This window comes from Colobus angolensis, unplaced genomic scaffold (genome assembly GCF_000951035.1).
Source record: "Colobus angolensis palliatus isolate OR3802 unplaced genomic scaffold, Cang.pa_1.0 Scaffold263, whole genome shotgun sequence".
NCBI lineage: Eukaryota > Metazoa > Chordata > Mammalia > Primates > Cercopithecidae > Colobus > Colobus angolensis.
The window spans coordinates 1,925,163-1,947,561 of record NW_012115855.1 but is presented as its reverse complement, the minus strand read 5'-3'; the positions used below and the strand labels follow the sequence as shown (position 1 = coordinate 1,947,561).

Sequence of the window (22,399 nt, the reverse complement as noted above, 5' to 3'; positions counted from 1 at the left end):
CTCATCTCTTAAAGTCATTTGCTCATTTTTCTATTTAAAGTAATATCTTTCTTGTTTATTTATCAGCACTTTTTATATAGTGAGCCATTTAGTCCATTATCATGAATGTGGCACATTTCTCCCAGGTGGAGAGGATGCATTTTTGCACAACTTCTCTACCAGGTAAATGGTGAGGAGGGAAAGGAGCGGGCCCTTCTCTTCGTATGGAGGAAAGGTTGGCTTTTCAACCAGAATCTCTCTTCCTAGGCACAGCAGCAGTGACTCAGTCACTGGGATGGCAGTGCCCACAAGCACCAATGCCCAAGAATCCCATTTGTTTTGCAGACAGGGCTGCTTTTATAGTGCCAATCTATGCTTTCTGCCTGAGCTGCCAGAACCATGTGGGGTCCAAGTAGGCATGTGAGCATGGAGATGAACTCTGTTCTGGAGAAACAGTACTCCACCTTGTCCCCTCCTCCCATATTAGTAGTCAGTGATCCGTGTGAATTTAATTGGTTTCCAGAAAGTGAGTGTTATGTGTATACGTCAGTGTGCCACTTTAGAGTTGTAGAAAGAAAAAGTTGGGCCTTGTGGCTGTGGATGAATGAACACGACCCTGACAAACAGCTGCTGTTTTTAACAGCGGGATAAATTTATGTTTAAACCAGAGTAAACTATGCAACAAGGTAATAATTTTGAGCAATGAAGTATGTTTGCTATAGTAACCATTGCAGACACAGATAAATCACAGTAATTTCAACATGGCACTTTTGCCATTCAATAAATGGGTATTTTAAATTTCATTTGCTTTTGAACTAAGTTTCATAATTTATAGAGTAAGCCATTCAAAGATTAATGCTCAGAAGGGAGGAAAATCACTATACAAGAACAGAAACATGTCATTTATGTATATTACATTGGGACTTTGTCTGCCGGTGTTTCCATTATAAACCTGATTTTGCAAGCATTTATAATAGACCAATAAAAAGTTTGCCCTGGGCTAAAGTTTGCCATTTGTCGCTGAGATTCCAATTTTTATATATTTTGTTTCTCAAATAATATGATACCTATCTGTGTGTGTGTGTGTGTGTGTGTGTGTGTTTTGAGATGGAGTCTTGCTATGTCACCAGGCTGGAGTGCAATGGCGTGATCTTGACTCACTGCAGCCTCTGCCTCCTGGGTTCAAGCAATTCTCCTGCCTCAGCCTCCTGAGTAGCTGGGACTACAGGTGCGCGCCACCACACCCAGATAATTTTTGTATTTTTATTAGAGACAGGGTTTCACCATGTTGGCCAGGATGGTCTCAATCTCTTGACCTTCTGATCCACCTGCCTCGGCCTCCCAAAGTGTTGGGATTATAGGCGTGAGCCACCCTGCCCGGCCCCATGTGTTTTTTATACAACATGACTAATTCAAAAGTTTATTTATTTTAAAAGCAAGTTTGTGGCTGATGATTTCAAAATGTATTGGCTTGCAATTGATTCTGGAGTTTTTTAAAGATGGTTACACAGTATTTAAAGATGGTTTGAAAATATGGTTCAGAGAATGAGAAAGGAAAGTGGTTAAATGTCATGATAGCACCACTTGATTTTACAACAGCAAAGACAACAATAATAGTGACACTTCATTAGGACAAAATGTGAGCTGATCTATTAGAGAAACCATCCACATTTAGCGCCTCCTGTTTGATCAGGCTACATAATTTTGTAAATCCCCCATTCAGTCACCCAATCTGCATACTAATAAGTTCCAACGTTATTTATATGATAACATGAGAGCCTTTAGTTTTTTATATTCTCAGTTACTGTTTCTCTTACTTAACTGTGAGCTCCTGAAGGTCAGTGACTATTTTTTTATACTGCCAGTACCCAGCACGTCAACTGAGTACAAACTGGTCAGGAAACACTGGTTGAATAGATGAAGACATAAATGTTTGTTCAGTTATAGGTTGTTGCCAAATTCTGAAGGTCATCTGTTTCAAATGTTTGAGTCATTGGGCTAGAACTTGTAGTTCCTTCTACCATTAAAAAAAAATCATGTAAAAGATAAATCATGCCACAATAACTTAATTTTATTTCCAATGATTACACTCCAATCAAGTAGTGGAATTATAGTAGTCAGTCAGAGGTCTGACCAGTTTCTGAAAAACAAACAAACAAACAAGCAAACAAACTTGAAAAAACTCCCCATCCCAGACAGCAGACAGTCCTGCAGTCAAGCCTGAATGCTCCATTGATGTGGTTTCCACGTGTTGTAAGTAATTTATTCTATTGTTGGACACCTGGCTCTGCTTGCCCTCCTCCCCCATCCTTTTTAATAAAATGGTGGTGAGTCCATCTTTGTCTTTTTAATTTTTTTTTCTTTTAGAGATAGTGTCTTTTTCTCCTCCTCCTCCTCCTTCTCCTTCTCCTCCTTCTCCTCCTTCTCCTCCTTCTCCTTCTCCTTCTCCTCCTTCTTCTTCTCCCCCTCCTCCTTCTCCTTCTCCTCCTCCTTCTCCTTCCTCTTCCTCTTCCCCTTCCCCTTCCCCTTCCTCTTCCTCTTCCTCTTCCTCTGCTTCTGCTGCTTCTTCTGCTTCTGCTTCTTCTGCTGCTTATTCTGCTGCTGCTGCTTCTTCCTCTTCTTCTGCTTCTGCTTCTTCCTTTTTCGGGACCAGGCTGGAGTGCAGTGGCACAATCTCAGCTCACTGCAGCCTCCATCTCCTGAGTTCAACTGATTCTCCTGTCTCAGCCTCCCGAGTATTTGGTATTACAGGCATGTGCTATCATGCCTGATTAATTTTTATATTTTTAGTAGAGATGGGGTTTCACCATGTTGGCATGCTGATCTCAAATTCCTGACATCAAGTTGTCCGCCCACCTCGGCCTCCCAAAGTTCTGGGATTACAGGTGTGAGCCACCATGTCCAGCCAGACGGGGCTTTGTTCTGTTTGCCCAGGCTGCAGTGCAGTGGTACAATCATAGCTCACTGTAACCTCAAACTCCTGGCCTCTAAGGATCTTCCTGCCTGGGCCTCCCGTAGCACTGGGATTACTAGTGTCAGCCACTGAGTCCAGCCTCCTTTTAACTTTAAAATTCTTAGTCTTGATCATCCCTTCTAGGGCACTGAAAACCAGGGCAGACTTCAAGCGGGGCTCCAGATATACTTACCCCTTCACCTGCAGGTCCCTGAATCTGACTAGAAGCAACTCTGAGCAGCCTTCTTTGGACCAGTAGTTCTCGAAGTGTGGTTCCCCAGCCTGCAGCATCAGCGTCACGTGGCAACGTGGTAAAAATGCAGATTAAACTCTTGGGTAGGACCCAGCAATCTGTGTTTAAGATACCCTCCAGGGATTGCAAGGCACTAAGTTTCAGAACCACTGACAGGGCTTATGGGAGCATGGTCCCAGGGCAGAGCGGTGTATGTGACTCCCATGAGCAGTACACAGGATGGGTGATACGCACTTTCGTGGCAAAATTGGCCATCACAGTCAAGGGTCCCTGAAGCTCGTGGAAGAGGTGGATTGAAGCTTCAGACATGGAGTGCAAGGTGCAGTGGTCAGGTATGGTGGGAGGCAGCTCTGGACCAGCGTGGCCAAGCTAGCTTCAGGGTGAACACTGCATGTACAAGGCTACACAAAAGAACTTTGTCAGTATATTATAGTACCTCATCAAAAAATTAAACTAGATTTAAAATATGTTATGTTTTCATAAGAGATTTCACTATGTCTGTTAATGAAATAAGGTGCTGTTACATTCTTGAAATAGAAATTGCCATATTTCTGTTGGCTGTAAAATGCTTAATAAATTTAAAATGGTTGTAAAAAAGGTTAAAATAATTTTTACCTCTTAGTTTGAGTAAAACTTCTTGTTACTAATCAAGAGGTCATCATTGAACATCTTGATCTGGAATGGCGTGTAGTTCTTTCAAGCATATAGACAGTTACTTCAAACAGTTATTTTCAAAGAAGTAAGCTCAAGGTTCTTGAAAAAATTGGAAAATATTTTATTTGAAAGTATTATGTCAATTCAGTATTTAATATCTTCACTAATACTCTGATTTTCTTTTCTCTCTTCCCTTCCCTCCGCTCCGCTCCCCTCCCCCTCCTCCTTTTTTTTTTTTTTTCCCTGAGTCTCCCTCTGTCCCCCAGGCTGGAGTGCAGTGGCACGATCTTGGCTCACTGCAACCTCTGCCTCCCAGGTTCAAGTGATTCTCCTGTCTCAGCCTCTCTGAGCCACCGTGTCTGGCCTGATTTTATTTTCTCGATGGTCATTAGATATTATTTTAAAAGAATACTTTTGACCAGGTGTGGTGGCGCATACCTGTAATCCCAGCACTTTGGGAGGCCAAGGAGGGCGGATCACCTGAAGTCAGGGCTTCAAAACTAGTATGGCCAACATGGTGAAACCCCGTCTCTACTGAAAATACAAAACTTAGCTGGGTGTGGTGGCGGGCACCTCTAATCCCAGCTACTGGGGAGGCTGAGGCAAGAGAATGGCTTGAACCTGGGAGACGGAGGCTGCAGTGAGCCGAGATTGTGCCACTGCACTCTTTTAGCCTGGGCAACAAGAGTGAAACTCCATCTCAAAATAAATAAATAAGTAAGTAAATGAATAAATAAATAAATAAAGTACTTTTTTTCCCATTTAAAATCTTCTCAGTTTCTCCTAGTGTGCAGTGTGCTATCATTGTCAGGGACCGCTGTGGGGAAAGAGGTTGGGCAGCTCTTCACTGGGCAGTTCCCTGCTCCCTGGAAGCCTTTCCCATGTTTATATTTTTCTTCCCTTCTCTATGTAAACAGCCCTGCTTCCTCCAATTGATCCTGAGTATTTGACACCATTTCCAGACACCATTCTAGTGAAGGTGCTCTGGTTTCCATTGTCCCCCGGAAATGTGGCGTGCACAGCCAAGCACAGTTACCCAGATGTCATGAACCTGGTGCCAGAATAGAAGGAGTGTTGCACCTGTGGCTTAAGAGTTGAAATGCAAAATGAGTGACTTTATAATTCACTAGATGGAAGCCCCTAGATGGAAGCAATGTGTGTCTCTTTCACTGTTTTATCCTCATTGACTTATGGGCTCAGTAAATATTTTTTAAAATGATGGAATGATTAGATGCAAGAGGAGATGGAAAAAAAACAGAGAAAGCAAAAGGAAATGAGCTTATGTAGGGCTTCCTGTCACTTTTGTCTCATGTTAGTCAATCCCAGTGAGCAACCAGATGTACTCAGAAGATTACTTAGTGGTCGGGCATGGTGGCTCACGCTGGTAATCCCAGCACTTTGGGAGGCTGATGCGGGCTGGTCACTTGAGTCCAGGAGTCCGAGACCAGACTGGTCAACATGGCAAAACCCCATCTCTACTAAAAATACAATATATATATAAAAGCTCAGTGTGCATGGTGCATGCCTATAATCCCAGCTACTTGGGTGGCTGAGGCAGGAGAATCACTTGAACCCAGGAGGCAGAGGTTGTAGTGAACTGAGATTGTGCCACTGCACACTGCACTCCAGCCTGGGCAACAGAGCGAGACAGAGTCTCAAAAAAAGCAAAGAAGATCACTTAGGAAGCATGGGATGAGAACAGGGAGGGTGAGAGGATTCTGGGGATGGCCACTACCATCTAGAATGGCCAGATATCATGGTCTGTACCCCTGGGAAATGCACCCAGGGAGTGGGTTATAGTGTGGATATGCCAAGTCCTGCTAGTAGAGTGAAAAATTGAATTATAGAACTTGTTGGGTTCGTTTTTTAGGATAACTAAAATGTCTTCATGGACACTGTGCCTTTTAATGATTACATTTATATAACCGATGTTTTGTACACTGTAAAAGGTGCATTCTTCTAACACAACACCCACATCTTCTTGAAATGATCCATTGCCACATTGTGGTGTATAGATCTTATTCTTGTCTCCATGCAAAATGCTTGGTATGTGGTATGCACTCAACATTGGTAAAGTTGTAGCTTAAACGATCTAGTACATATTTTTAAACAAAGACAGTTTAGACATTAAAGAATTATATGCCTTGTTTGACATGAGGTGTGGGAGCACCAAGCTTGACCCTCTTAGATTCAAATTACTCCTGAATTTAACCAATTCAACTCTGATGTGTTTTAGCACAGCCATGCTTCAGGATGGTGGAACTCACCCTCTTGTCCTCCCAGACTGATTTCTGCTCCTGCCCTGGGTACTTCTTGACTCCTCCGAATGGGTAGGGGAGTGTGGACCTCAGGGAGGCCCGCTTGGTATGCTCCTCTGCTTTCACTCGGGGATCTCAGACCTAATTTCAGCTTTGCCCAGTGTGAAAGCATTTCCAGAGCAAGGTGACTTCTTCCAGAATTTTCCATGTGATATATTTCAGAATAATAGTGTGTTATCTCTGCCAGAAGCCAGAGGAGAAATTTTTACTTGGGGAAAGATTCCTATGGCTACCTTAAGACATAAAAGTATAGTAACATCCATCTCGTAACTGAGCATGTGGTCCATCTGTACTGTGGTATCCCATGGCTTACCTTTTATGAACTAACCGAATCCCTGGGTCTACTCTACTTTATAGTCTTGTTTCCTCTGCTATTTGTATCATAGAAATTAATTAGCTCTTTAGCTTTTTACTTTTATCATGTAACACTGAACTAAGTTACTTAGCCACCTTACGTCATTTTTTGGAATGTGGTGAGGCCTAAATAAATAAGTAACTAATACTGCAGAATATAAACTATCAGGCGGGGGGGTGGTGGCTCATGCCTGTAATCCCAGCACTTGGGGAGGCCAAGGCAGGCTGATCACTTGAGGTTAAGAGTTTGCGACAGCCTGGCCAACATGATGAAACCCTATCTCTACTAAAAATACAAAAATTAGCCGGCATGGTGGTACACAACTGTAATCCCAGCTACTCGGGAGGCTGAGGCAGGAGAATTGCTTGAACCTGAGAGGCGGAGGTTATAGTGAGTTGAGATGGTGCCACTGCACTCCAGCCGGGGCCACAGGAGTGAAACTTTATCTCAAAAAAAAAAAAAAGAAAAATAAAGTATATAAATTAACACAGCAAAATACTCAATTATTTTAACACAGAGCATTAATGACTGAGTGGAAATTGCCACTTCAGGTTTCTTTCTTATGAAAGCTTGCAGAAATTCACTGATCCCTTGATTATGGTGAGACTTTAAGGTTGCAGTTGGTGGAATAGAATTCTTCAGCTGTGAAATAAAAATTTCCCCCTTAGAACCTTTCTTCTTTGATATGGTGGGATGAGAATATTTTTCCTTCAGTTTCACTCGGAAGAAAATTTCTTATACCAGGCCAAGAGCTTGTGGGGGTTCAGAACAATGACTAACATCTTCTGTTACACCTCAAGCAATATGGGTGAAATGAGACATGAAAAGCTGCAGAGTTAGGTATGGATGAAGAAACTGACAGGCCACTACTGATTTTTACCTAAAAGTGATTAAACGTAACAACATTCTGTTTTAAGTTCTTATGTATCTAAGTCATAGATCTTAAATATTTGTTGAATTACTTTTACTTCCTAGTGTAACTCTGCAATCCCAAAGTAAATCTTAAATAAAAACATGAAAACACACGTACCATACAGTAAAAGTACAAACACAAATTAAAAGAAGGAAGCTGAGCATGGTAGCACATACCTGTAGTCCCAGCTATCCAGGAGGCTGAGGCAGGAAGATTGCTTGAGCCTGGGAGGTCAAGGCTGCAGTGAACTATGACTGCACTCCAACCTAGGCCTGGGTGACACAGCAAGACCCTGTCTCTTTAAAAAAAAAAAAAAAAAGGAATGGAAAAAGAGTCAGGCTTATTGGCAAAGTGATCCAATTTGAACAAACCAGGACTAGGACAATTGTTCACACTTCTAATTCCACCACTTTGGGAGGCTGAGGTGGGAGGCTTGCTTGAGGCCAGGAGTTTGAGATCAGCCTAGCCAACATAGCAAGACTCCATCTCAAAAAAAATAAATTAGGCATGGTGGTGTGTACGCACAGCCCCAGCTACTTGGTAGCCTGAGGCAAGAGGATGACTTGAGTCTCAGAGGTCAAAGCTGTAGTGAGCTATGGTCACACCACTGTACTCTAGCCTGGGCGACAAAGCAAGATCCCATCTCTTTAAAAAACACAAAAACAAAAATTACAAAACAAACCAATAGATTCCCAGTAGTACTCCCTTGTACAGAGAGCCTGTGCAAGGCTGTAGAAAGTAGCATTCTCAAGGGGATGTCCTGGCAGATAATAAATGCTAAGTAAATAGATTTTGATGGATTGTGGCAGCACACAATGAATTTCAACAGGAATTCATTGGAAGGCCATTTACAGTCTAGTTGAGGAAAACCAGGAAGTGAGTAGAAGAGTTGCTACCTATAGGTAAATTTAACGATTATGTGATGTGGCTAATCATTGGCATGTCCATACTCAGGCATGTCATTTAAGGCACAAGTGGGCAGAGAAGGTTAAAAAGGAGAGCATATTGGAATTGGGACTAAAGGATGAGTAAATTTGGATGGATAGGAAGGAGAAACATTCTAAGTAGCATAAGCAGAAGTGAGACACCAGGCTCAGTCTGCACTCAGAGAACAGAGGACATGGTAATTGTTCACTAAGAGGGTTTATGATCAGGCTATTTGGTGAAGGGCCTTCTTCCAAAACGTGGACTTCATCCTGTGTGTATTGTGTTTCCATGAAAGATTTTGTGAATTTTATTTTGTTTTGTTTTAGTCAGAGTCTCGCTTTGTCACCCAGGCTGGAGTGCAGTGGTGCCATCTCAGCTCGCTGCAGGCTTCGCCTCCTGGGTTCAAGCAGTTCTCCTGCCTCGGCCTCCCAAGTAGCTGGGATTATAGGTGCATGCCACCATGCCCGGCTAATCTTTGTATTTTTAGTAGAGATGAGGTTTCACACTGTTGGCCAGGCTGGTCTCGAACTCCTGACCTCAAGCAATCCACCTACCTTGGCCTCCCAGAGTGTTAGGATTACAGGAGTGAGCCACTGCACCTGGCCTCCATGAAGGATTTGAAAGAGAGAAGTGACACAGAAGCAGTGAGTTTCTCAAACAGTACACATCACTGGGGAATTTTGGCCAGTTGCAGATTTTGATTCAGGAGGTTTGGGATGGGACCACAACTGGATGTATAGCAGGTTCCCAGGTGATGCTAATGCAGATGGTCCACAAATCGTATTTTGAATAGCAGAGACACAGAGTACTATTTCCAGAAGATGGAGTTGACAATAGTGATTAGAGGGGCATGACACCACTTATCACAGTCCTTTTAGAGTAAAAAGGACCCTAAAGATTATCAAGTGGTCCATTTGCCTTTTGTTGCCATTGGAAAAACCAAACCAAACAAAATAAAACAGGTTCTAAAGGTTGCACTGCAGTGAGGAGCAGAACTGGACTCCAGTCTCCCAGCTGACAGTACTTTCCATGCAACCATACGCTGGTAGCCCAGGTAGCTGTGAGGCAAAGGACTACAAGTGGAATGGGTTCACTGGATGGATGCAAGAAACCTCAGGAAGAGAAAAGCAGTAGCTTTGGGCAGCTGATTTAGTGGGGAGTGAGAAGATTCCTAAGACAATAGATTTTTTTTTTTTTTTTTTTTGAGATGGAGTCACTCTCGCCCAAGCTGGAGTATAGTGGCGCAATCTCGGCTCACTGCAACCTCCACCTCCCGGGGTCAAGCCATTCTCCTGCCTTAGCCTCTCTAGTGGCTGGGACTACAGACACCTGCCTCCACACCCAACTAATTATTGTATTTTTAGTAGAGACAGGGTTTCACCATGTTGACCAGGCTGGTTTCAAACTCATGACCTCAGATGATCCGCCCACCTCAACCTCCCAAAGTGCTGCATTATAGGTGTGAGCCATCATGCCTGGCCGATAATGTTGAATTTTAAGTCCTGGTAAAATTGACACATTTTCCGTGAATTGACTGGAATAGGGAAGTCGGACAAGAGTGGAATGATTTCCTGGCAAAGGTGAGAATGTTGACTTTCAGGTTGCCCTGGGATTTACATGCCTGATTGCCCTGCACTAATCCATGTGTTGACCGCTGGAGCTCATCTAGTGGGATGGCTGGTTCATCTGAGACAGGTCAGCCAGGACTGAGAGGTTAAACAGCAGCCAGCAGGTCATGGAGTCAAAGCTTGGACTCCCAGAACTTTGCAAATAGTTACAGTCTCTTTGATTTTTCAATAAAAATAAAGATGTGATGGTATTTTTAGGTTTAAAACATGGAGAAAGGGGCCTCCTTTAAAAGGTGAGAAATAACCTATTTGAATCTGATCATGAGGACCCATTGGTAATGAGGGGGGAAACCAAATAAAAGCCAAGATATACTAGATAGTGTACAAGGTAATACAATTTTTTTTTTTTGTTTTTTTGAAACTGAGTTTTGCTCTTGTTGCCCAGGTGAAGTGCAATGGCACAATTTCGGCTCACTGCAACATCTGCCTCCCGGGTTCAAGCGATTCTCATGCCTCAGCCTCCCAAACAGCTGGGATTACAGGCACGCAAGGCTAATTTTGTATTTGTAGTAGAGATGGGGTTTCTCCATGTTGGTTAAGCTGTTCTCAAACTTCCAACCTCAGGTGATTTGCCCGCCTTGGCCTCCCAAAATGCTAGGATTACAGGCGTGAGCCACCACACCTGGCCAATGTATATATTTTTAAGTAGAGTTTACCTGGAAGTTTCTGTTCATCTACTTTATCTGTTACTTGGTAAGGATCTCTCCTGTGAAAAACACATATAGTATAGTTTGCCAACTGGGAGATACCACAACTCTACGGCCATCTTGTAAAGCATTAGGAACCATGTAAATCTATGACCGGCAGCAACTTTCCCCAGCAGTTCAGAGCTTGGATCCCTCCATTAATCGCATGCATCAGAAGTAGCATGTGGCATTTTACTTTTAGCTGCATGTGGCTAAGCATCCGATCGCCTCTGGCTTTTTCCACCTCTTCCTTCCTGTACCTAGTGTGGAGGAGGAGAACTTGGCACTGAGCTGAGCTGGTGGGCGCCTGGTATTCTTCCTCTCCGTTTTTGGAACAGAAGGGGGATTTGTCCCTCCTGCTTTTCCAGCTGCGAAGTTCATTTGTCTTGGAACCTTGGCAGCATTAAGGGAGGAGTAACGTGGATTTCCATAAGAGGTGGAGACAAAGTGGGAGTGGGGATGAGGGCATGGTATCTGTTTTCCAGGACCTTATTCTGCCCTGGGTGGGAGTGGGGATGAGGGCATGATATTTGTTTTCCGGGATCTAATTCTGCCCTGGGTGGGTTTTTGAATCTGGTATTTTGCACAATGGGATGTAGGTCCTAAAGCCAGAATGTCATCGTTTAGGGACAGAGACTTAGTTTTGTATCTGACCTAGTCCCTTTCAGTGTGACTGTAGACGTGTGTGTGTATACATACACAAGCAGGTGAAAGCACACACAGGCGCACATTTGGTTTGGCTTTGGTTTTGGCAAACTACTGATTTCATCTTGCAATACTTGGGTTTTGCTTTTATTGTTGGATTTATTTATTTAGCTTCTGTGTTAGATACAATAAACATTTGCGGAACTATTGTTTCTACAAATTATCCAATCTGACAATAAATGCATTTGAGGTTTTTCTCCCCAGTAAGATTTTTGATCACCTGATTCATTTTTCTTTTTAACGATACGATATTATAGTGGAGCCTCTTTCAGTCAAACTATAAATATGAAATCATTTCAGCATGGTCCTTCTCTATTAGTAATAAAATATACAAATTTTAACACATCAAGAAAATATTTTAATACTAGCCATGACCTAACTCGATAAATAAAGTGTCAATACCTCTTTGTTTCTTTTTTCTTTTTCTTTTTTTTTTTTTGTCACCCAGGCTGGAGTGCAGTGGCGCGATCTCTGCTCACTGCAACTCCTGCCTCCCAGTTCAAGCCATTCTCGTGCCTCAGCCTCCTGAGTAGCTGGGACTATAGGTGCGTGCCATCACACCTGGCTTATTTTTGTATTAAGACAGGGTTTCACTATATTGGCCAGGCTGATCCCGAACTACTGATCTTGTGATCCGCCCGCCTTGGCTTCCCAAAGTGCTGGGATTACAGGCATGAGCCACCATGCCCAGCCTGTTTTAACATTTCTTAGGTAGCTTTTTAGCTTAATTGTTGGGCTACAACTTAAATTGTTATCAAAGTTAACTTTGGGGGCTTTTATTATGTTTTTAAAAATATGTGAATAATTTGTATATGTATATTTTTATTACAAAGGGATTTGTTATATTTATCTTTTATTGTGTTTTAAAAATATATTAAAGTAATTGGAAAAGGTTATAAATTGAGAAGTAACCATTGGCATGTAGAATTCTTTCAGATGTTTTTTCCTCCATTTATAGACATACACATGTAGATAATTTAAAAACATAGGGGAACTGGAGATTTCTTTTTCTTTTTTTTTTTTTTTTGATACAGAGTCTCACACTGTTGCCCAGGCTGGAGTGCAGTGGCACAATCTTGTCTCACTGCAAGCTCTGCCTCCCAAGTTCACGCCATTCTCCTACCTCAGCCTCCTGAGTAGCTGGTACTACAGCTACCACGCCAGGCTAATTTTTTGTGTTTTTAGTAGAGACGGGGTTTCACCGTGTTAGCCAGGATGGTCTCGATCTCCCGACCTTGTGATCTGCCTGCTTCAGCCTCCCATCTTTTCTAAAGATGTAATCTTTCATCTTTAGAAAAAAGTAATGCAAGACTACATGCTGGTAAAAAAATTCAGTGAGATATACGCTCAGCGTTTTTTTTCTCCATGTGTACACATACATATATATACAAACATGCATGTGTTCATGTTGGGATATATTTATATTTGTGTTTAGTTTTCACTGTCACACATAACTTGGGAGGATTTCTTTAAGAGTTTGTAATGTTAATGAGATTTGTCATTTTAACTAAGGTATCCATATGTGACTTAATGATGAGCAATTAAATCTATAGGTCAAATTTCAAAATCTTCTCACCTCACCAGCCACAGAAAAAATTCACAATTCACTTCTTTTTTTAACATATTTAAAACATTTCAAACTAAATTATAATGCCCTAACTTAAGATTCAAGTTCAACCACCAGTGTTGTGTGACTCTCCCAGGTCATTCTGAGTCCTTTAATTGAACATGGACCATATCGTGGAGTAATTTCTCATTAAATTCTGCTTAGAATATGCTTTTTCCAAGCAAAGTTTATGAACATATCATATTCAGAAATTTTAAAGGATGTAGCCAGGTGCAGTGGCTCATGCCTGTAATCCCAGCACTTTCAGAGGCTGAGGTGGAAGGATTGCTTGAGACCAAGAGTTCGAGACCAGCCTGGGCAACATAATGAGATCTTGTTGCTATTGGAGGGAAGAGGAAATAAGAAAAAAAAATTAAAAGCATTGCCGGGCATGGTGGCTCATGCCTGTAATCCTAGCACTTTGGGAGGCCGAGCTGGGGGTGGATCACGAGGTCGGGAGTTTGAGACCAGGCTGGCCAAGAGACCAGCCTGACCAATATGGTGAAACCCCATCTCTACTAAAAATGCAAAAATTAGCTGGGCGTGCTGGTGGGTACCTGTATTCCCTGCTACTCTGGAGACTGAGGCAGGAGAATCGCTTGAACCTGGGAGGCGGAAGTTGCAGTGAGCCGAAGATCACGCCATTGCACTCCAGCCTGGGAGACAGAGCCAGACTCTGACTCAAAAAAATAAAATAAAATAAAGGATAATATCTTTACACTTAGGAAACAATAGTGAATACTTTTCTAATAAACTCTAAAGTTACATTCAACTTCAGAATGCATTTCTTCATGTCCCTTTGCAACATTTGGATGGAGTATCTAAATTGCATAAATATGATTTTTCCTTATGATCAAAGAAAGTCCTCCAGTGCTAGGAAACAGTGAAATTCTTGGTGATAGAGCCACGTGCTCAAGATTGAGCAACAGTTAAGGAACTCTGATAGCTAATTCTTAACTTAGAAATGGTGATATTTCATGATTTGATGTCTGGGATTTTCTTCAAAGTAAAATGAGATGAACATGAAGTAAGGGTGAAGGTATAGAGGAAACAGTCAACTCTGAACTGCTGATTGTTGGAGCTGGGTAGTAGTATTTGGGGAGTTTATTGTCCTCTTCTCTTTACTTTTGTATATTTAAAATTTTCTATAATTACGGGTTTGAAATGAGAGACATGATCATTGCAGCCTAATACAGTGCAATATTTTGACCTGAAGTGATAATTCAGGCTGACTGTTGCCAAGATATACTTGAGTAAATGTTGTGAAAGCCACAAGATAATCCTTCCAGATATTGTCATGAGTAAATGGTTGCACCCCATTCCTCATTTTGAAAACTCATGAGCAGGCCCATTTCCTTGACAGTCAGCATGGTGGACTGTAATTCCCAAAGCTGGCCGCGGCGATGTCTGCCATCCATGTTGCTCTCATGGTGTGGCTTTGGCACTCCCTCAGCTGAGAGAGGGGGCTGTGAACCCTCTAACACCTGGGAGGGCTTGTGACTCTGGCAGATATCTTACCATAGGAGGCTGTTATAGGAGGCAATACGAATCTCAGCCCTTTGGGAGGCCAAGGTGGGCAGAGTGCTTGAGCCCAGGAGTTCGAGACCATCCTGGGCAACATGGTGAAACCCCATCTCTACACAAAGTACAAAAAAATTAGCCAGGCATGGTGGCATGTGCCTGTAGTCCCAGCTACCTGGGAGGCTGAAGTGGGAGGATCCTTTGAGCCTGGAAAGTCAAGGCTGCAATGAGCCATGACCTCGCCACTGAATTCCAGCCTGGGCAACAGAATGAGATGCTGTCTCAAAAAATAAAAAAATAAAAAATAAAAAACCCCAAAATGCCAAAGGGGCAATACAGCTGCTGCCTGCCTTTCTCCATGTGCTTACTCTTACAACCCAGCATCCTGCTGTGAGGAAGCCTCAGCAACTCATGCAGCCCTAGCATCGGCTTCCAGACATGGGAGTGAGCAAGCTTTCCAGTGATTACGGCCCACCCATCAAGTCATCCCCAGCTTTTGCATGTTCCCAGCAGAGGCTCCAAACACTGTGGAGCAGAGCAAGCCTTTTCTGCTGTTGTCTTTCTGAATTCATATTCACAGAACCTGTGAAGATCATAAGATGCTTGTTGGTTTATGCCACTCATTTGGGATGATTTGTTACATGGCAGTAGTAACTGAAACAGTTGGCATATGTTTGGGGGAGGAGAGAAGGGTCTTATTTCTCAGTGATCCTTTCTTTTTACAACATGTCCAACAGTTACACATATTTACACATATACTCAATGACTGTTTTGATGAGGTTCACAATGTTTACTATTTCTGCCTACATTAAGACATCCAGATCAGGAGCTGTATTGTAAACCATCAGCTGTTCTCTGAATAAAGGGGTCGTGGCTGAGCAGTCAGGTGCATGGCACATGGCACATTATACTAATTACTCTTCGGCACTTTTGTCATTGACATCATGTGACACTCATCAGTGTTATGATAATGGAATTTTGCCAATAGTTAATTCCATTTTTCTCTCTCCAAGCATTCATAGGTCCTTAACTTAGTGGATAACTTTACAAGCTTCTCCTCAGTTGTGCAATATTTTTACTTTAGAATGTGTTTGCTGTAAGACATGCGTCTAATTGATGACTGTAATCTCTTATCCTTGGGGGATAAAATTAATAAGACGTCCTGAAAAAATTATTCTCTTGCTTGGTCTTGAAAAAAATAAGTCACTAGAAATATCACTATACAAGATCTCCTGCTCAACATCAGTAAGCTGCCCTTGATAAAACAAATGTTCTGCGTGAAAACATTACCTGTCTCCGTGATTTTAACATTATATGTCAAACTATAGCCCCAATCAATTTTCTGAAAAGTAGCTAAACAAGCTAGGCATGGTCATGAACTATAGTTCTAGCCACCTGGGAGGCTGAGGAATGGCTTGAGCTCTGGCCATAAGGTGGCAGTGCGTGATGATCACGCCTGTGAATAGCCACTACACTGCAGCGTGGGCAACATAGCAAGACCTTGTTTCTTTAAAAAAAAAAATTTGTTTAAATAGCTAAAAGAATCAAATGCCTATTTTAAGTAACAAATGAACATGCTAAGATGAAATGATTAAAATTTTGCTTCTTTATCATCAAACATTTAATATGGTTGTTAATAAGCTACTACTTTGTATATGCAGGGACAGGTACATTTTGCCATATATGTTACATTTGTAACATACATACCACAACATACATACACACCATATACGTTACATTTGTGATATGACATGGCAAATGATGCGCTTAGCAAATAAAATCTATTCAAAAAATGCAGATAAATGGTTATAACAAAAAAAATCGTTTCCTAGCATGACTATTACTAGTGAGGTAGAAATGAACAGCTTGAAGAAAAGGTAAAAATGGAGGAGTGGAGGTGAACTGAACCAGTCACTTTTGCTGGTGGTTTTAGAAGGTCATTGGCTGCAATTGGGTGTTAAAGGGGCAATTTCAGAGAAAATTTCAGAGGACCTAACAGTTTAGTTTCATCATCACTCTGAGTTCTTTGTACCAACTCCTGAATAGAAAGGAAGATTTGGGATTAAAAAATCACTAATTATACTTTTGCTTACCTCCTGCTGTTTAAATTTGTAAATTTCTCTATGTGAGACTGAAAGGTTAGGTCCTGGGAAATTGTGGTTGGTGTGTAAGCACCAGAAATGTACAGAAGTATATATCCCCTTTGTTAACAGTGTCTGAGCCTGACATCCTACTATTCACACTTGGAATATTGTCCATATACTTTTTGGTAGAATGGTGTATCAAATTTGGTACAGAAATATGTCTGTTATGCACAACAGTGGCAGTAAAAACCAGGAGGATGTTAATGAGAGTTCTGTGGAGCTTTTATGCCACTGTGATATCTTTTTATAACAAACAAGGGCCTGAGATTAGGGGATGAGTGAGTTACCATTTCATTAAATTCTTGTCCATTAAATCCCATTTCTCTTTCTGACTGCTTGTCAACAATCATCCCATTCTCAGATGTACTCATCCCAGCACATTCTTTCTTTGTTTTTCGTTGTGGCAAAAAAGGAAAACAAAACAAAAAAAAAGAACCCACATAACGTAAAATCCACACTCCCAACAGTTTCCCCAAGTATGCGGTGCAGTATTGTCAGCCACATGCACGTTGTTGAGCAACAGATTCCCGGAACACTCCTCCACAATCCTGCATGAAAGCGCATTCATTTTGATATTCTATATTCATACTGGATTCCTGTTCCTTGTTTAAAAGTATAACTTTGCTCTGAGTTATACTTATTTTCATACTTTATTGCTACTTTTATACTTCAACAAAAGTTTTTCAGTATTGGTATAGTTTCATAATTGTGTTAATGATGAAAAGGACAATTGAACAATTAGATGCATGTGAAATTCATAATTTGTATAGTTATTTTTATCACAGGTAATTTCTTTATCTCTCTTTATTTTCTTTTACTTTCAAAGGAGATACAGCCTCCTTGAACTATGAAATGAAGGCATTATAGTATATGGTTTTATCTATAATATTCTTTGATTCCTCTGCCTCTGACGATTTAATGATATCCTTTTTTTTTTTTTTTTTTTTTGAGACGGAGTCTCTTTCTGTTACCCAGACTGGAGTGCAGTGGAGCAATCTGTGTTCACTGCAAGCTCTGCCTCCCAGGTTCACGCCATTCTCCTGCCTCAGCCTCCCTAGTAGCTGGGACTACAGGCGCCCACAACCACGCCTGGCTATTTTTTTTTTGTATTTTCAGTAGAGATGAGGTTTCACCATCTTGACCAGAATGGTCTGGATCTCCTGACCTCATGATCCACCTACCTCAGCCTCTCAAAGTGTTGGGATTACAGGCGTGAGCCACTGTGCCGGCCTCAGTGCATCTTAATATCAAGTATTTATATTTCATTTATCAAATCGATACTAAGAGTATTTGTTTTTAAATTTCCAGACAGGTCAGTTCATTTGTATTAGGGAAGTATAGTGATTTTTAAGGCTGCAAGATAACATTCAGTTAGCTTGCCAACTTCCTAAAGACATTAACAACTTCTCCTAAGCTACTAAGAATACATTTAGAACTTTAAAACTGGATTGGGGCCAGGTGCGGTGGCTCATGCCTGTAATCCCAGCACTTTGGGAAGCCGAGGCAGGCAGATCACAAGGTCAAGAGATTGAGACCATCCTGGCCAACATGGTGAAATCCCGTCTCTACTAAAAATACAAAAATGAGTTGAGCATGGTGGTGCGTGCCTGTAATCCCAGCTACTCGGGAGGCTAAGGCAGGAGAATCATTTGAACCCAGAAGGCGGAGGTTGCAGTGAGCTGAGTTTGCGCCACTGCACTCCAGCATCCAGCCTGGTGACAGAGCTAGACTCTGTGTCCAAAAAAAAAAAAAAAATGGATTGGAACTCTAGTGTCTTTGGAAAACAGCTAAACTCAAATGGGCTGCAGTAAATTCAGTGTCCTAGTGACCAACTAAATATATCCACAGAATTATTTCACCATGAGCTGTCAGTCCCCTTGACTGAAATTGTGCTTTTTTTTTTTCTTCTGCAATAAAATTGTCAGCAGAGTCTGGCAGCAAAGTTTGGAAAATAGTTCAGTCTTAGGGGTCCAGAGCTCTCGTTTTAAAAGTGTTTAGTTTTCCCAGAAAATCTTCTTATCTCTGCCATCCCCTCCCACTCTATACCCTAACCTTTCCCGAATCCTCCCCTCTCTTCTTACATGTCTATTTGTCTTTCTCGTGTGTGACATGTTTGGAAGTCCCGTTAAACCAGCATCTGTTCTGTTTTAGGAGAAACCCGACGCTAGCCCCACGTCACTTCAGCTGCGGTCCCAGATCGAAGTAAGCACAATGACTTTAATCATCTAGTGTTGCTTCTGCCTTTTTTTTTTTTTTTTAAGTGACACTCTGTACAAATCAGATGAAGCCTGCTGCTCTGACCACACTGACTATACGAATCTTCTCTTGTAGGAGTCGCTTGGCTTCTGTAGCGCCGTGTCAACACCAGAAGTGGAAAGAAAGTAAGTCTTTCTCCCTCTGCCCAGGATCACTTTCCGAGAAGGTGTCTTTTAGGTCCATGCTGACGGAAATCAAACAGGCGATCGTGTGCGTATGTACTATGGACTTGAACGTCATTTTCCTTAACATGTTGCATGCATGTGTATTGTGTATGTATCTAGGTGGCTAAGAATGTGTTTTGTAATGCAGTTAGTGATGTCTAAGGATTTTGTGAAGAGTTACTGATTTTATACTGCCTATTGTGAATAAACCCTAAATAAATCTCTGGAAATAAAAGAGAAAGGAAAAGGATAGGTGCATTAACCAAGATGGATTTTCATCTTTTACATTAATTTTTAATATAGGATGAAAGTTATCAAGAAGCAAGATACAAAAATAAAAGGTACTATATTCCAGAATAAACCAATGATTAAAAACCCATCTTCTGCACCTCGTTTTGGTAGGTGACCTTAAAACAGCAATGAACATGTGTGTAAAAAAGTGGCAAATGATCCCTAGCCTTTCCTGTTAAAGGTAATATTTTTGCTTCCTTGACCTAACTTGGGCCCTATAATTTCTGCTTTCATAGAAGCTAATTTTATGTTTCATGTTGTATTTTCAGTATTTCTTTTAGGCAACATAAATAAGACAAAAAACAAAGAGAATCTTTTTTCTAAAACCTTTTCTTTTTCTACTTTATTGCATCATCATTATGCTAGAATGTTCTATTTGTGATCTTCCATGGTAAAAAAATTTAAAGAAAGTCTACATCTCTAAACAGACGCTTCCTTTGGCATGGAGCCACTTGTACGTTCATGCCAAGGGAGGCATAGAAGTGGTTTAGGCATCAAATATTTCTGGAATGCAAAGCACACGTTGGGGAGAGCGTGTGTGTGCTTTAGAGCACAGCTTTGCCTAATCCATCCACGTGTGTGTGCTGCTGGCACAGGCGGTTCAGGGAGGAGGGCTGCTTTGCCAGAAAGCTATAATTCTAAACTTAAGAGGCTTTGTGGGTTTGGTTCTGGACTGAGGAACGTTGCGGGTGATGTCCCACAGCAAACCAAGGCCACTGCCCACTCATGGTGCGAGGATAACTGTGCACATCCGTCAACTTTTTTTTGTTTTGCTTACCTTGCCTCTTCCCAGGAACCTGGCAATGTGGAGGCAGAAATAGACAAAAAAGACTCAAGTTGACCTTGACTTTGAACTTGGAGGTACTGTAGTGGGGTAGAAGCATCAAGTGAATGGGCCGTAGCTTTTCCTGCCCTAGTTTATTACTTATGTAGCATGATTCAGGCTGAGAGCTCAAGTGTTCCCTCAGAATCTCTGAATCCTTCAGGAAACAAGAAATGTTTGCTTTTCCTCCTAAGAGGAAGTGACTCACCAAATTTGTACTAACCTTAGTTAGGCCGGGTAGTACTTCTTCCCCTCAATTGTGGAGAGTCATTCTTTCCGTGTTTATATCCTTTGCTTAGTAAAATGTGGCATGGTTCTTGGGGCCAAAAGAGACTGATGGCCTCCTTTGAGGTTAACGAAAAAATTGAAACACACACCCACTGTCTCCATTTGTAATATTGTCATCTTGCCTCTATAATTTTAAGTGGTTCAAACTTAATGTGCTTCTAAACAATTTGAAAGTTTAAAAACATTTTGTCCTTTATTTCTCTGTTAATGGCTTTTGAAAACTATGCTACCCTTTGCTTTTAACTTAAAAACACTTTCTTTTAAAAACTATTATGGCTGGGTGCAGAGGCTCAGGCCTGTAATTCCAGCACTTTGGGAGGCTGAAGTGGGAGGATCACTTGAGGCCAGGAGTTTGAGATCAGCCTGGGCAACATAGTAAGACCCTCTCTGATCCAGCACCATGCCCCTGCCCCCAGCCCCTCAAAATTAGCCAGGTGTGGTGGTGCCCACCTGTAGTCCCAGCTACTCGGGAGGCTGAGGCAGGTGGGTCCCCTGAGCCCAGGAAGTTAAGGTTGCAGTGAGCTGTGATCATGCTTGGGTGACAGAACAAGACCCCATCTCAAAAGAAAAAAGTAATAAAATAAATTTAAACTTAGAGTAAAGTTTCAAGGATTGAGAATTTTGCAGTGAATGTTCATATAATCTTCACGTAGGCCACCAGTTGTTGATGTTTGCACACTCCTGAGCTTTCTCTCTGTCTCTCTGTCTCTCTCTCTCTCTCTGTCTCTCACACACACACACACACATACACACACACCCCACCACCATCACCACTAATTATTATTACTGCTGGCCTGTTTGAGAATAAATGGTAGACATCACGACTGTCACCCCTAAATGCTTAAGCAAATATTTCCTAAGGACAACAACATTCTGTTACAGAATAATATAGTATAATGACCAAATACAGGAAACTTAATAACTTTTTCTAATACACAGTTTCTATTCAAGTTTTTCTTTTTCTTTTCTTTCTTTCTTTCTTTTTTTTTTTTGTTTTTTTGTTTTTTGAGAGGGAGTGTCACTCTGTTGCCCAGGCTGGAGTGCAGTGGCGTCATCTCGGCTCACTGCAACCTCTACCTCTTGGGTTCAAGCTATTCTGCCTCAGCCTCTTGAGTAGCTGAGATTACAGGCACCCGCCACCACACCTGGCGAATTTTTTTGTATTTCAGTAGAGAAGGTGTTTCACCATGTTGGTCAGACTGGTCTCGAACTCCTGACCTGAAATGATCTGTCCGCCTTGGCCTCTCAAAGTGCTGGGATTACAGGGATGAGCCACTGTGCCTGGCCCTATTTGTTTTTCTAATTGTCGCAATAATGTCTCTTATAGCACTGTTTTTCCAATCCAGCACTTTTTAGAAAAAAAAAAAATCACTCACGGCATGTTGGTGTCATGTCTTTTGTCACATTTAATCTGAAAGGGTTTCTTAGCCTTCCTTTATCTTTGACAATAATGACATTTTTCAGAGTGTAAGCTAGTTGTTTGGTGAAGTGTTTGTTTAGCACTTATTTGTTTTTGTTTTTTGATTTTTTTTGCTCCACAGTGCATTACATCAGGGGGCCCGTGATGTCCGTTTGTTTCATTATTAGTGATATTAATTTCGGTCATTCAGTTAAGGTGGTATCTGCCAGGTTTTCTTTGAGAAGTTACAATTTCTTCTTTGTAGTGAATATATATGTATATATTGTGAGGTGATAATCTGAGACCATGAAACTATCATGTTTCTCATCAAACTTTTGCCTAATGGTTTTAGATTCTTTCCATGATTCTTGCCTGAATCAGTGTTGCTGTGATGGTTGCAAAAGGGTGATACTTATTCTTGTATTGATGATTATTTTGTATAAAATCTCCCAAGAGATTTTGTGTTTAAATTTCGTTTGCTTTTAAAGATCTATCACTCTGAAAATCCTAGGTCAGATTATATTTTGAGTAGGTTT

General features: G+C 41.5%; 1 protein-coding gene across 1 annotated transcript in view; it reads left to right on the top strand.

Moving 5' to 3' along the window:
• SASH1 (SAM and SH3 domain containing 1) overlaps nt 1-22,399 on the top strand; it is a 213,147-nt gene that overhangs the window by 83,558 nt on the left and 107,190 nt on the right. Inside the window, exons 3-4 of the mRNA XM_011947387.1 lie at nt 18,794-18,844; nt 18,974-19,023. Of these exons, the coding sequence (XP_011802777.1) occupies nt 18,794-18,844; nt 18,974-19,023 (101 nt within the window). The remainder of the gene's footprint in view (nt 1-18,793; nt 18,845-18,973; nt 19,024-22,399) is intronic.